The sequence below is a fragment of the Puntigrus tetrazona genome, chromosome 18 (genome assembly GCF_018831695.1).
Source record: "Puntigrus tetrazona isolate hp1 chromosome 18, ASM1883169v1, whole genome shotgun sequence".
Taxonomy (NCBI): domain Eukaryota; kingdom Metazoa; phylum Chordata; class Actinopteri; order Cypriniformes; family Cyprinidae; genus Puntigrus; species Puntigrus tetrazona.
In genome coordinates, this window is record NC_056716.1 from 3396513 (window position 1) to 3411648 (window position 15136).

A 15136-nucleotide genomic window follows, 5' to 3' on the forward strand; every position below is an offset into this window, starting at 1 on the left:
TGCTATTCATTTTACACATAGTGTAAAGATGACTTTTTTAAGATAGCTAGTATGCACATTGGGACAGAGTCACTTGTTTCTTTTCTTATTGACTAAGCAGTTTTTGAATGAATCGTTTGATTTGAATGATTCAATAGATCATTTATTACCTATTAGCAGTTTTTTGCCATTTAATATACAAATTAAAATTGATGCAGAATGAAATAGTTCTTCTTGCTTTTATACTTTCTGACAATTAAAAAGGTTTTTTTTTTCTTTAAAAAAAAAACAATAAAATGAAGATTATAGTTGGTAAATTTACATTGTGGAAGTAATAGATACATCTTGCTGGATATTCTCATTAATAAATAAACCAATATTTTTCCAATATTAGTTGCTATAACGGTCATGGACTTTTGTTTTCTCTGTTCCTCCTTACCCTTTTTTGGTTGTTCCTGTCCTCATTTGTGATTATTAGTTTCCACTTGTGCCTGTTCACCTGTTTCTGTTCTCCCAAACTGTGTTTCTGCATTTTGTCCTGTTTGTCAGACGTTGATATTGTTACCTCATGTACATGTATGTTGCACATGGCGCCAGTATTCTAGTAAAAGTTACCTTCATTTTTGAAAGATTTTTGAAAGATATTTGGCTAAAATTATGTTCATTGACGAGTACCTGCTGACGGAAATTTGAAAGCTTAGCATGTATTTTGGATGTGCCGTAGTTCACATCAATATAAATGTAATTCCTTTAAAAATAAAAATGCTTGTAATGGGAAAATATACCAAATTAAATGTAAAGGCATTGTAAAGGCATAATTTAAAGAATTGAAATCTTTAGGCCACCTTTGTTGTAGGAATTTAGTGTAACATAGTTTTTCATATAATGCCATTTGTTTTTCCAGACAAAGTCTATTAAAATCAGTTTACATGTTAGTTTATCTAAATGGAGAGATTGGGCAGCATAAAGAGACACGATAGCCCTTCAGCTTTAGTGAGCAAAATTATTTTAGGGAGATAAATCTCTCTGTAGCCATCCATTCAGTTTTTTCTTTGTTTTTGTGATGACTGGATTAAAATTCCCTATCTGTCGGTCACTATGAGTTATGACTGGTGTCTTGGTCAGAGCCCGGATGGTATTTGCATACCTGGGGTCCTCTGAGCATGCGGGTATCACATGGTTGCTACACAAAGTTTGCAACTTTGAAAAAAAAAAGCTGGAAGAAGTTGTTTGTGTGGCGGTACGACACCCTGTTTGGTTCAGCGATTACAAAAGAGTATTTTCTGCACAGCACAGCTGGCTAGCGTCTTTATACAGATTCTGTTCTGGCCGTTTCTTCTTGGGTGTGGTCACCGCTGCAGTATAGCACTTTCACAGCATGCTTCTTTATGGAACATTGTTAAAAAAAACAACAAAAAAAACTAAGAACTCTAATTTGGTACTATTTGGAAACATTTCTTTAAAGCATATTTGACTGAAAATAATTCAGGATCTCTTGAATTAGCTCATTCTGAAACATTTCATACATTTCCGTGAAGAGATGGAATAAAGAAAAGGATTAAGACAGCAGTTTAGCAAAGCCAGAGACTTGCTTGTATCACCATATATTTGGCGGAAAGAATTCAGTTGGGAATGAACATCTGGACGAGATGTTTTAGTCAGAGTAGTGATTATATCAATCACATTGATAATGTGCACAGGAGTCCAAAACAGAAAGAAAGCCACGACAATGCTGATCACAAGCTTCTTATTGTAATTCCTAGGATTTGTACCCTGGTTTCTGGGTTCCTGGTCCTGTGGAGCTGTAGTTAGACTGGAGCTCTTGGCTTTTTGTCTCAACCCTTTGTCCAACCATAGATAACATGTCAACATTGTCAAAAATGGGATGACGAACCCCGACAGGATCTCCAAAAGCAAAACAGTCACTTCTACTGACTGTGACTTCATTGCTCTCTGACATCTTAGCAATCCATCACTGTCTTTGACTCCTTGAGTAAAAAATACTGGCAGGGCAAAAACAAAGGCTAGAATCCAGATGCCAAGCAGCTGAAGGTTCCTGTGCCGTCTTTCCAGTCTCTGCAGTATCATCCTGTTAGTGATTCTTGACTTGATGACATTGTGATATCGGTGCACGCTCATGGAGGTGACCGTCAGAACAGCAACATACAGACTCCAGTGACCCACAAAAAACAGGAACTTACAAAACCAAAGGCCAAATTTCCATCCAAACAGTATTCCATACAGCACAAAAGGAGGAAGGCAAAGTGTCAAAGTATCAGAGACTGCAAGGTTTAGCATTAGTTTCAACGTAAAGCTCAGACTGCTGTTCCACTCACGAGCAATGCTGATGATTACTACAATGTTGCTTGGCAAACCAACCAAACAACACAAACCCAGAAATACAGCAGGAGCGATCTTCTCTGAACCCACAGCAGTGCTGTTAGATGTTGAATTGAAGCCTACCTTGATCTCCATCATGATCAAATATTTTTTACTTCTCTAAAATTCAAAACTAAATATGAGCTCCTGAAATAAGCCCTCCCACACAATGGCATGTGCTAATGGTGACAAATGACATGCTTTCTAGCAGGAAACACAAAACAAAGATCACATTTGCTGCACTTTCAGTTATAATTAATTAGCAACATGACACTGTATACTATTGAATAATAAAAGATCAGAAGTTAATTGTCATGACAATTTTCTATTTTAAATATAGCATGAAATTAAGTCTTTTAAAGCTTTTTACTTTTTTATTGCAAAAAAATAGTCAAAGAGTAATCATTTCCTTATCCTTCGAAAACATTACAGGGACCATTATTAGGTGCTCCACATTAGGTCAGATATATTAAGGCTTTGGTCATGTAGTTTATGCTGCAAGAAATGCTTAGTAAAATGACATTATAACTAAGAACATTTGTCAGAGTCAGGCCTAAGAGTTAAAAGAAGTAAAATAAGATGTAAAAGAAGAAGTAAATGTCTTAAGTTTGTGAGAGTGGCTACATCCAGAGTTAACGGAAGAACAGAAAAGAAAGAAATGTGTGAAAACCACAACACAAAGAATATTGCAAATAATCTTTTTTTTTAATCTGAGTATAGCATCAAGTCAATTAAAATCCTAGGATATTGATCAGGGCCCACATTCATTAAGCTAAGACTCCTAACTAGAATTTTTAAGTTAAGCTAGGAGCTTTCTAAGAGGATTATTAGAATCTTCAATAACACGGTGCCTGATGTTTTCATTTTTTAGTTTTTGTTTAGTCTTTTCTGCAAATGTGTCAGACTTCAATTTCATTCAGTTTCAAGTTCTTAACGAAGTGCAGTAATGTAAACTTATTTGTTTTACAAACCACTGATTATAACAGTACATTAAAATATTATGGTAACAAATACTAGACTATGTGAAACATCAACCAACATAAACTAAATAATATATCAACAAACATAAGCTAAAATAACTGAAAGCAGCTGACACTTTTTAATATGACTTTATATTACTTTTAATATAAAGCTTTTTTTAAAATAAAATAAGCTGAAATAACACCAGCGGATGGTTTCTACTCAATTATCCACCAGCTTTGGGGCTTACAGCAGGTCTGTTTAGAAGTTATTGTTTGCTGTTGTCAGCATTGTGGACTGCCTGTGTGTTTGGCCCCAGTTTGAGTTCCTGTTTTGACTTATTTGGTCTTTTTCCTGTCCTTGTTAGTTTGATTAGTTTTTCCCACACCTGTCTGTCCCTCGTTTAGATTAATATATAATGTGTAGTCCTGTCTGTGTTTCCTTGCTGGTTCTTAAAAATCATACTTGTGTGTCTACATTATATTCCTTTTCCTTTTGAGTCATTAAAGACTGTGCTACTGAGTAATGTGACAGTTGTGGGTGGACTCTGCTTTTCTATTGAATTTAGGATGGTATTTAAAATGTTACATTCATTACACAGTTATCATGCTATGGCGAACCCTTCTAAATTAACAATATAAGGAAGTAGGCTAAGCTTTATTTTATTATTATTATAATTTTTTTTTATATTGTTGTTAAAATATCAGGAGATATTGCAGCAAATGCAGCAGTAAGAGTTCCGTATCTCTCACAAGAACTTAAAGACAAGCATGGATTGCTAAGATGTTCAAGGACAATGAAGTCACAGTCTATAAAGTTTTGATTTTGAGATCCTGTTGGGGTTTTTTTTCATCCTCCTGTGCACACTATCAATACTCTGACTAAAACATCTCATCCAGATGTTCAGAACCAACTAAATTCTTTACACCGAGAACATGCTAATACATGTAAGACTCTGGCTTTGCCAAACTGCTGTCTGAATCCTTTTCTTCATGTTACAAGAAATGTAATAAAGTGTACTAAGTAGAACCCATGTTGGTTTATATTTACAGCTACATATTCAAAGTTGTAAACCTCGCTAATTCGGGATCAGTTTGTTTAAAAAAAAATTCAAATATATGTTGTAAATGGCTGCATTAATACAATTCTGAAATCTGTGGTCTTCCAAAGGATACTCTATGTGAATAATCCTTTTCATTGACTTTTCTTTACACTTCATTTGCAGCTAAATGCTGTCCCACTATCATAAAGATGTTTACAGGTATTATGTCTTTTACGCTGCACACCTTTGTTTTTATTAACCCTGTGCATGGCAGTTTGACCAATTAGTTTCAGATGAATACCAGACGTGATTGTCATAATGATATGTTTGCATTGTCAGTGCATATCTCTATTATATCAAGAACTATCTAAACAATGTATGAAACTGTATTAAATGCATCACTAAAAACATGACTAATAGCAAGATGGAGTGGAATTTATTTTTTTAATGAAAATATATTAAACATATATTTCCAGTTATGCAATTTACAGTAACATATATGTCAATATCATTCAAATCCTTGAACACAGATTTGAGAACAGATTAACAGTACAACATATATCAGGTCACCGTTTGGCTTAAATGCTTCTTTTTTCATTCTTTTTTTTTTCAACTGGATAAGGATTTTGACTATATGCACAACAACATGTTGCAGTACTTAAAAAGTTTAATAAGTTTCATTAAACTACTTTTCTGACATATTCTTAAATTTAGAATACAACCAACAGGGAGCTAAAAGACAATGCGAGGGAAGTCAAGGGAAGTCGAGGCAGGTGGTTCAGGTCTCCATTTAGAAACAGATGCAGTGGAGGAAGAGTTTAAACGAGCTGGTTTTGGATATAGTTTGTGCACTGCCTATGTTGGACGTGGTGCGTTATCTGAGAGACAAAGGATAAAAATGAAATCAGGGACACTCAAGATGTGGCCACAATGCACCTGTCCAGCAGGAAGTGGCACTACAGTGGAGGTCAAATGATGCTGAAAGTGTAAATAGGAGTTCTTCTTACAGACATAGTCAGATCTCAAATGATGACGTGATATGCTTTCAAACTAGCCTAAAACATGCCAAAAAGGCGTAGCCATGAACAGGCATTTGAGAGCTTACAGGCAGGGAACATTTCATGAAACGTTCCAAAAGTAGTACAAATCTGATGTAATCTCCACCGCTTCTTGTAGCTTTGCATTGTTAAATATAGGTAAATAAGTCACCTGCACTCTCACAGTAAATAAGAAGAATGTCTCATGTCTGCCAATTGGCTCACTCCCAGCATGCTTTGTGTTCTGCCTCTTTGAACAACGGCAACAGCAAGAGGATAAACATTAAATGCCATTTTTGCCTTCAACAGGCACAGTTCATTAAAAAAAGCCTCCATTGTTGATCTTCTGTGGAAATGGTTGTACTTCTACATACACGTTTGAAAAATTTTAAACACCTTTAGTCAGCATCTCATAATAATAATAATAATAATAATAATAATGACAATAATAATAATAATAATCAGAGCAATAATTACAGTTTAGCTATAATAATGCATAATGTCTTAAATCTACTCTTTAGATATTTTCCTTCTCTTTCTCCTCCCTTGTTCAAAAAGTTCCTCAACCGTCTCCATTCACCCCGTTACATAGTCCCCGACATACAGCAACTTAAATATTTACAATGATTCATTTACAACCGATGGCTCTGCCCATTAATCATTTTGTACTTTTTGGAGATAAAAAGCTCGTGGCACAGGGTACATTTGTCCAGTGAGTTTAAAACAGGTTGTGTGCCTGTACTGTCCCAGGGCACTCACATGGCCAGTAGCTGATTGAGCGCCATGCGGAACTGATGTGTGCAGCCCCCGAGCTCCCGCACCCTTTCCGTCATGTCTCTGGCGGCCCCTGGCGAGGGGTACTGCAGGGCCGCCGTCTTGGTGCAGACCACAATGTCTTTGAGCTTTTCGCAGAGCGTGTTGCTGTGCTGGGCCACCCTGGTGCGGACCTCGGGAGACTTTGCTTGCCTGGAGAGCGTGTCTCCGATGAAGACGAGCTTGTGAGCGCTGAGGATGACGAATTTGCTGTGGGCGACGAAGATTTTAGGCGGCTGGTTGTTGTTGATGGAGGAGTAGAACGCGTCGATGGCGTTGGTGAGCGTGGTGATGTTGGCCTCGCATTGCTCCATGTAAAAGAGCAGCAGCTGCCGGTCGCCCATGCACAGCTTGCTGCGAGGCGTCTGTGAGTAGTGAGAGGGTGGAGTCCAGCCGGAAATGTCATTGTTGATTGGTCGGGAGACCTCTTGCTCCAGTCGCTCAAACTGCTTCAGCTGTTGGGGACACGAGTGAGTTGTATTTAATAGATGATCAATAAATTGCATTTTCTTAAAATATATCTATATATATATATATATATATATATATATATATATATATATGTGTGTGTGTGTGTGTGTGTGTGTGTGTAAAAACTTTTTATAATTAATTAAATTTATAATAAATTTATATAAATATTTTCTAATAAATTAAGTGTATAATAAATGGAAATTAATGTACATAAATACCAAAATCCCTGACATATATCTTCTATATGTGAGGGTTTCAATGTATTGTGTTTGATGATAATTGTTTATGGCTTCTATTGTTTGATTAGATTCTAAATTCTAAACTCCCTCACTTTGTGGAAAAATGTGTGAATAAAGTGTTATAGTCTCATATACCTGTTGCTGTTCCAGCAGAGTCTTATTGTGCTTGATGCTTCCTTTTTCCAACAGCTGTCTTTGGTTCTTTTCAAACTCTTCCTTACCCTAAAATAGAAAAAGAAAATGATTTTAAATAAACTGTTTACTCTCTATAGATAGATGTGTAAACTGTTGTAATGTGTGTATAAATATAAGTGACGCTTCACTAAAGATCATGTTAAATTATTTGTGCACAATCAGTAATAAAATCCCATCCTCCACTTCTTCCGGTTCAAAAATGTCTGTTTAGTCCACCAGGGGGCAATATTATATCATTCTAAACTTAACACAGCCATTTTCCGTTGTGGAAAACATTATAGAAATCAAATTCCCATTCAAACATGCCCCTGCAATTATTACCTACAATTATACTATGTGAAAAAGTGTTTGTCTAAAACAGTGTGGTAGAAATAAGCTGATACGAACAGTCAGACTGAGTCACAGCTTTCGAAAAATAACATAAAATACTATATAATATACAGCAGTTTATAATAAAAACAAATAATATTACATACTGCATGCACTAAGATGTTAGAATTTTTTTTTTAATTAAAGGCCAAAAAAAAAAAAATCAGCTAGAACTGCCACTGAAAAGAAGAAATGTCTGTGATTGAACAGAATTCATCCATTCATCTGTTTCACTGGAAGTTTTGACACAAATACGCAGCAGACGCGCAACAGCTGGTGCTAAAGGAAGATGTATGTGGGCTTTAAGGAAAAGCAGGTATGCAAATGCATCTAGAGTGATTGATGAAAAGGCCTGAGGCTGACACACTGGGGATTACAGGCAGAGCCCATATAGAGATGCATGCAGAACATTGATCATATCAACGACTGAGAACATACACCTGGATCCTGTTCTCAACAGGAAACAAATTAAAGTTTTGCAGTGATTTTTATATGTAACGTACCTGTAAATGAACATAGTCATAATCCTCCATCCAACCCTCCTCTGTCGTCTCATACGGCCTGTCTGGAGTCTCTTCCTCACCTGAGAATTTAGGAGGGGAGGGTAACGGGCGGGATTGGATGTTGGCCCGTTCAGGTGTGCCTGACGGATAGGCTGAGATATTGTTGTTGTTGGTCAGCTGACCCAGAACATCACCGGTATGAGGAACGGGCGGCAATGGCAGTTGCTGCTGTTTGTTTGTCCGTTTGAAGAGCAAAGATGCATTGCCATGAAGAAACGATGCTAACTGCTTGGTGTCGTCAGGAACGCCTCGGGCACACATGACCAGCCGATCTAGGTCATCACCAGCGGTGCCGGTAGAGGGCGCCATCAGAGCAGCGGGGGACCAGCCCAAAGAATCCAGCGCCTGACTGTACCTCACCAGACCTTGGAAGGCCTCCTCCATCTTCTGCACCTGCTTGCTGAGCTTGGTCTGCAGTGTGCGGTCAGTGGCCTGAGTGGCGTTGGCCACGGCTCCTCTGGCGAACTCCAGCAGGTCCCTGACGGCCACGCGAATGCGGTCCACAGCCTGTCGGATGGCAGGGAGGTTGGACTCCATCTGAGTGGGGCTGCGCCAGTTCCCACTGATGAATGACATGAGCACGGACACCGAGCTCTCCACGGCCTGTTGATGACGGGACAGTCGCTCCATTGCCTGGTCTAGATCCAGAAGCAGCAGGCGGCCGGGCCCGGAAGATTCCCGCACTGGCACCATGTCCAGAGAGGACGTTGAGAGGTTACTCCGGGTGCTTCCTGTGCTGGATGCCGACAGGCGTTTGAAGCTCACAGTGAGCTCCTCGGTGGCCGCTGCATCACGCACCACCTGCGGAGGCACATCGTATACATAATCGCCGGATTCTTCGCCTGCTGGTCGCTCGCGGGGGAAGTCGTACACATCTGCCGGGTGGTGGTCCTGTGGGCCGCCCTTTCGCAGGCTGGCAGGGATGTCATAGATGTCTTGGCCATCAGGTTGTCGTTTTCCTATAAGCTGAGGAGGAGGAACGTCGTAGACATCCTCTGGTATGGGAGGCTCGGGACCGCCTGCAATCTGAGACAGATAGGCCTGATTCTGATTCTCCAGACTCTTCATCTTGGCAAAGTGAGGAGGAACATCGTACGTTTCCTCCCTGATTGGACCATCTGGAACATCTTTGCTGACAGATGGAGGAATGTCATATACCTGTAAAAAGGAATAATGTGTTTACCAAAACTAGCCTTGTATAATCATAACTGAACTCATTAGGGATGTACAGTTATTACAATTCTCCCCAATACTGATAAGCTGATGATCAGTCAATCATTTTAAATGTTAAAGTGAATTTAGGCATCGCAACATTATAATGTTTGCTAAATATTAAAACAGGAAATAATGCAGAAAACTGGATGATAACCACTTAGACACATTTGACAGACTGATAACATTGTAAATCTAGCATTTTTTAATCTATATACATTTATAATACATCACTTTGTGTTTTATGACTTTATTATTACGATACAGGCAGGAAACAAATGCGAATGGTGGCAGAATTGTCACTTCCGACCAATACAGTTAATCTTTCAACAGTTTTTTCCACTTTAGGAAAGTCAAATAAACACTTCTGTGGAGTAAATGGGAAGGTTTGCCAAACTAAAATGACTTCTGAAAACTCTTTAAAAGTGAAAAGGTCCATATGGAACCCAAATATTGTGCACTTCTTAAAAATTCTAAAAGTTCTACACACTTAGGATTTGCTAAAACAACACAGTTTGAATGTGTTCCAAGTGTTTGTTTCTCTACTACCTGGCAGATGTCACTAAAAATAGGTGTCCCATGCGACTGATTAACCGATCAGAAATTCGTTCTGCATATGAATCATCTTATACTGTAGTGTTTGCTGTCATTGGGTTGGTTGAGATGTCATTAGTGGGCAGGGTTTTGGAGGGGTGGCATGTGTTTGCAGCAGGCGGCCTAATTCAGTTGCCAAGTCTGGCTAAAGGTAGCAAAATCACTAACAGAACCTATTCTGAAAGCATTTTGTCAATGGAAGACCATAAGTGTTTTTTTATTTCAGGGAATATAGATCTCTTTAACCCCCATTAATGTGCAGATCAAAGGTGTACATAAAACCAGAGTGTAATTGATTTGTGTCAGTCTGACAGGAATGGAAACAAGAATGGAGTATTACCGTTTGTTGGTAGTGCAGCTGGCTCTTGTCCACACTAGGTGGGGTGTCATAGATCTCCTGACCATCTCTACTGGGTGGGCCTTTCATAGCCATGGGAGGAGTATCATAAACCTGTGACCCAGTGGAAGGAACAGGGTCAAAAAGACACATAAAACTCATTTGCTAGATTAATAATGAAAATAAATACAAATTCAAGACATAGCTCTGTGGGTATAAGTAGATCTGACCTGACCGGAAATTATGGTTAGTTGTGTCGCTAATAGGGAGGGGCTATGCATTTGTTTTAGTCTGTTTCTCCCTCCTTTTTTTTTTACACCCCAGGGCCCCTAATTCCTTTCTCCTACATATTTTGTCCTTTTTTGTCTTTTTCTCCCTCTTCCTTTCGTCCCTTGTTTTTTGTGCATGTTGGAGCAGAATTGGGATTGAGGCAGTTGGATGAATAGGGGTCAGAGGGGACACAGGTACACCCGATAGGGGACACGTTCCCACTGATGTGGAGAGATTACAGGAGCATGGCCTCAGACAGGAACAGCTGGAGGAAATCAGCAGTGCTGACCTCCACCTTCACCCGCAATCTTTCTCTCTCTTTTTGCTACCTGTCCAGTGGCTCTGTGGTCAAGTTTTTTGCGTTTTTGAACATGTCTGAAGCAGCAAAGGAGTTTGTGTCTGTGTGTGCGTGCATGTGTGTGTGAAAGCCTTTATGCAGAAGTATGCATAGCTATTAATTCCTTTGCATTGTGTGAAATACTATAAAAGTTACCAGCTATGTTGCTGTGGCAAACTACTCTTTGCACTACCGTCATTGTTTTAGTGATTCATGTCACCATAACATACACTGCTGTACAAAAGTTAGTGGTCAGTATGATTTGTTAATGTTTTTGTTGCCTTTTATGTACACCAAGGCTGCATTTATTTAAAAATATTACATTTTAAACATTTTATTTATTGCTGTTATGGCAAATCTGAATTTTCAGCATTCTAGTCTTAAGTAGATAAATATAAAATAAATATTTTTGTGGAAACTGATATATCATTTGTCAGTATTTTTTGAAATCCATAAAAGCAGCAATTTATTTCATTTGTCCAAATAGTACAAAACAAATCTAAATCACCCACATTTGAATTTTAGTATAATTCGTATGTTTTAAATATCAGCATTAAATGTATTTATATATACATATGCAATCGCCATTTTACGTTACGGTATGATACATTTGCCCAAGGTATAAAATAACCTCACCACATTTATTTTTACACGCAACATCATATACTGCAGTTCTTATATCTAAAAAAAAATTCAATGAGAGACTAACCCTACCAACTAAGGTACCATTTTTACATTTTAAGCAATAATAAATGCATATATTGTATATATGGGACACTTTTTCCAGTTGAAGTTGCCCCCAGATATATAATTAAGTAAACCCACACACACAGAGCTATGATTGCACTCAACACTACATCAACAAAATTGACTCAAGTTTCAGAACGTGCTATAAATGAAGTGTGATTTCCTGTCCCAATTCTCTGTCAAACCTTTGACGACTGATATAAATATCAAATAATGCCTGCAGCTCAACTGGAACGAACAAGAAAAAATAACCACAAACACACACACACACAAACACTAAGGCTCACGGTGCTCGAATGTCAGTAAAGGATTAAAACCCAGTAAATGTTTTATAGTGCTAGCAATAAAAGTGTGATTTTTTCCACTACTGCATCTGATATGGGTGAAATGAGGTCAAGGGAATTTGGATTAAGCTAAAGTCTAATCTTGTCTGAGATAGAGTAAGTGTCACACACTCTTAGGGACCGCTAAATTTCAATAGTACATTTTCAGTTTAATAGTTGGCCATTAATAATTTAAACCAGTCGTTCACAAACTGCCCTCTAAGGATTGTAATGACAAAAATGTATATTATTACAAATGCAGCTGTTGGACATAGACTTCTTGTTGTCATACAGCACAAGACATTATTTTACGGACAAATAAAATTTCACATTTCAGGCATTATTTCCCAGTCCATCTTCATTTATTACTCCCCTGAGCTCCTGATCGTAAAGACAAACCTCCTAGCATCAATGATCATTATTTATAACAAAAATACGTGTCACGTATGGCGTAAAAATGGTTGATTATGCATTGAAATATTAGAGTTAAAAAAATCTGCTTCTCTAAAATCAAGATGCTATGCAACTGTCCAACTTCCATCGATTTACACCTCGAATAACAATTTCAAATTCACACAGAAGAAGACTTCTGAAGTCAAGTCTACCTTACACTTGTATCAATACTGCACCAAACACACATACACACACATCCTTACACAAACACCATTAGCATTTATAATGCTGGCCAAACAATGGCTCTCAATCTGTTGTGTGCCCCCAGGAGAGCCTGCAGTCAGAGACTAAGGCAGGAGAACCCATGAATACCAAAACCTCTCATTGAGCATCCAGCAGCCGCTGTGCCAGCTCCATTTGATTAAACATCCATGTTTTTTCCTCTGTATCGTTCTAATCTGAGAGCCGGCGATTTGTTACAATGATATTTTGAGGTGGAAGCAGTTTGGCTTGCAGCATTTTTGGTCGGTATGAAAAACCGAGTGAGAAAATTGAGCGAATTTACTAAACAGTTGCTGCATGAGCTTTTTCTGTAAAAACTGCATTTTATTCACTAACCTCTGATGAACTAGATTAAAGAGATACTAAACATTCTGGTACAGAGCTGCATCATTAAACTATGAATAAATTAAATACCAGACTCTCTCCCCAAAGCTTTAATATTTGGTACCGTCACTGAACATAGCAAAATTGGCCTACAAAATGAGAAAACTTTTAGTTTTCCATGTTTGGGCCATTACTTACAGTAATTAACTGGATTCAGTAAATGAGATTAGCGAATTAGATGATTGTATGATTGGTGAGTTGAGTGCTAAAATAACACAAACAGCACGTGCCAGTAAACAGTGTTACCAGCTGCAATTCCCTACAGTATCTTATGTTTTTTTGTTTTATGTCATTTGTGTTTGGGCACACAAAATGACAAAGTGTCCTGTTTAGTCCTCTCCTTTGTCATATACAGCATGTGCTCGGGTCTTTGCTGTCGTCTGTGTTTCTCTCATTCACTCTGTATGGCTGTGCTGCAGGCTGCGTGTGTGTGTGCGTGTGTGTGTGTGCTGGAATTGTGAGGTCTGGGTATTCGTGGCCTTTGCTGTTAGCCAGACTTTGTCTGTCTCTCTCTGCCCTAGTGTATGTGTGCTGCAGTGTGCTGCATTGAAGGACTGATCTCGCTGACAGCACGTTCCCTCTCATATACACACAATACACACACGTGTGCACACACAGCAGTCTTGGGATATTCTGCTTCACACACACATACAATGCTGACCTTCTTTTTGAAATGCCTCCAGACACTGAAATATCTACTTCCACTGCAAGTAATGCATGACCTCATCTAAAAATAGGCATGCAATCATCGAGCCAACAGGAATATAAGGATGCGGGAAATAAAGAGAGAGGAAGAAAGAGCTAGTAGAAATGAACGAAAGATGGAGAAAAGAAAGACGAAAGCGAGAACAAGTGAATGTGAAAGAGTGAAATAAAGTGTGCGAGAAAGAAAAAAGAGAGCAAAAATAAAAAACAAAAGGCAAGAAAATGAAATGAAATGTAAAAAATCAAGCAAAAGGGAGCGTGAAAGAAAATACAATGACGTCAAGCAAATGAAAGTAAAACATAAGAAAGCAAAATTAAGTGAAAGAACGTGGCAAAACGTCACTTCTGAAAGGAAGAGTAAAAGAAGCAAAGAAATTAAAAAAGGTAAGAGCAAAAGAAAGAAAGAAAGAAAGAACGAAAGGTTTTCAATTCTCATTTGCTTGTATTATTAATGAATGTGGAGGTTCTTCAGTCTGGCAGAGTGTGTGATGATCATCTATCTCTGACGCACACACACACACACACACTACAGACATTTGAGATACACTTAAAGACTATTATCATCAATAACTGGCTCATCTACAAATTACTACATATCAAATAACCTACAGTGTAACGTTCTTCACAAAGACATTAAAATGCATATGAAACTCAACACAGTGACATAATCAGTGCACACAGGGCCATGCAATGCTTTACCTGTTGATTATATTGGGTGCGGGTGGGCGGCACGTCATAGATATCCTGGGTGGGTGGGAGGTGTCTGGGAACGTCATACTCATCCTGTTCATTCTTCCCTGTGTCATAGACGTACACTTGACCAACCCGTGTGGGAACAACCACCTGTGAAAGAGAAAGAGGAAAACAACTGCATGAGTGTGAATGAATAGCCGGGCAGATGAAGGAGGATAAAGATGCTGTCCTGATGGCGCCATTCATAACAGGTAACACACACACACACTACTACAACAAATCTGGGGTCTCAAAGGTCACTGTGGGAACAGGGGCCGTTCTTTTGTTCGTCTGTTTACCTTCTGTCTTAGGCTTTGAGGACTGTGTCGACCGCGTGAGCCTGGGAAATGAAAACAAGCTACGACCCCATATTTGTTCAACGCCTGAGACATAATACCAATCACAACACACTCAGATGAGCTGTTCAGCTTGTGGAACTCCTTCACAAGAACACAAGAACAGAATAATGTGTGACATATCAGTACCATATCACACATTCAATGGACATTTCCTCTATTTTTGCATTTAGATCAGTGCAATTTCTGCAACATTTGATAAAAAGCATAATTGTCTATTATCAATAGTGTAGCTCACACAGAAATCACTTTCAAACAAAGTAGCTTTCTGTTGGTCGACTTGGTGAATTAATGAACAACTTTTTGCTAAATTTGCGTTCTTTAGTCTATTCTCAAAATTTGGTCTGACTGATTGGACTGACTGGATTTTCAAAAATGCTAATTAATTCAAATTCACTTCTCAACATTTGACAGTTT

The 15136-nt window shown here is 38.5% G+C and overlaps 2 protein-coding genes across 5 annotated transcripts in view; both read right to left on the minus strand.

Annotated features, from left to right (window-relative positions):
- Positions 1 to 1479: 1479 nt before the first annotated feature.
- On the minus strand, positions 1480 to 4690 carry LOC122322923 (leukotriene B4 receptor 1-like). The gene has a single exon (XM_043216532.1). The coding sequence runs from the start codon at positions 2455 to 2457 to the stop codon at positions 1480 to 1482; it is 978 nt and encodes a 325-aa protein (XP_043072467.1). The 5' UTR covers positions 2458 to 4690.
- Positions 4691 to 4790: 100 nt separating this feature from the next.
- Positions 4791 to 15136, minus strand: part of bcar1 (BCAR1 scaffold protein, Cas family member) — an 80218-nt gene continuing 69872 nt past the window's right edge. For 3 of the 4 annotated variants that reach the window (XM_043264553.1, XM_043264557.1, XM_043264556.1), the window contains 5 exons: positions 14331 to 14474; positions 10194 to 10304; positions 7988 to 9205; positions 7056 to 7142; positions 4791 to 6665 (listed from right to left, as the gene is read on the minus strand). In XM_043264553.1, coding sequence (XP_043120488.1) covers positions 6153 to 6665; positions 7056 to 7142; positions 7988 to 9205; positions 10194 to 10304; positions 14331 to 14474 — 2073 coding nt within the window. In that variant the 3' untranslated portion in view covers positions 4791 to 6152. The remainder of the gene's footprint in view (positions 6666 to 7055; positions 7143 to 7987; positions 9206 to 10193; positions 10305 to 14330; positions 14475 to 15136) is intronic. The other variant, XM_043264554.1, reaches the window with a different exon arrangement.

Bases quoted from the DNA above. Each gene is read 5' to 3' on its own strand.
- LOC122322923 (XM_043216532.1), bottom strand. From the start codon at position 2,457: ATGATGGAGATCAAGGTAGGCTTCAATTCAACATCTAACAGCACTGCT.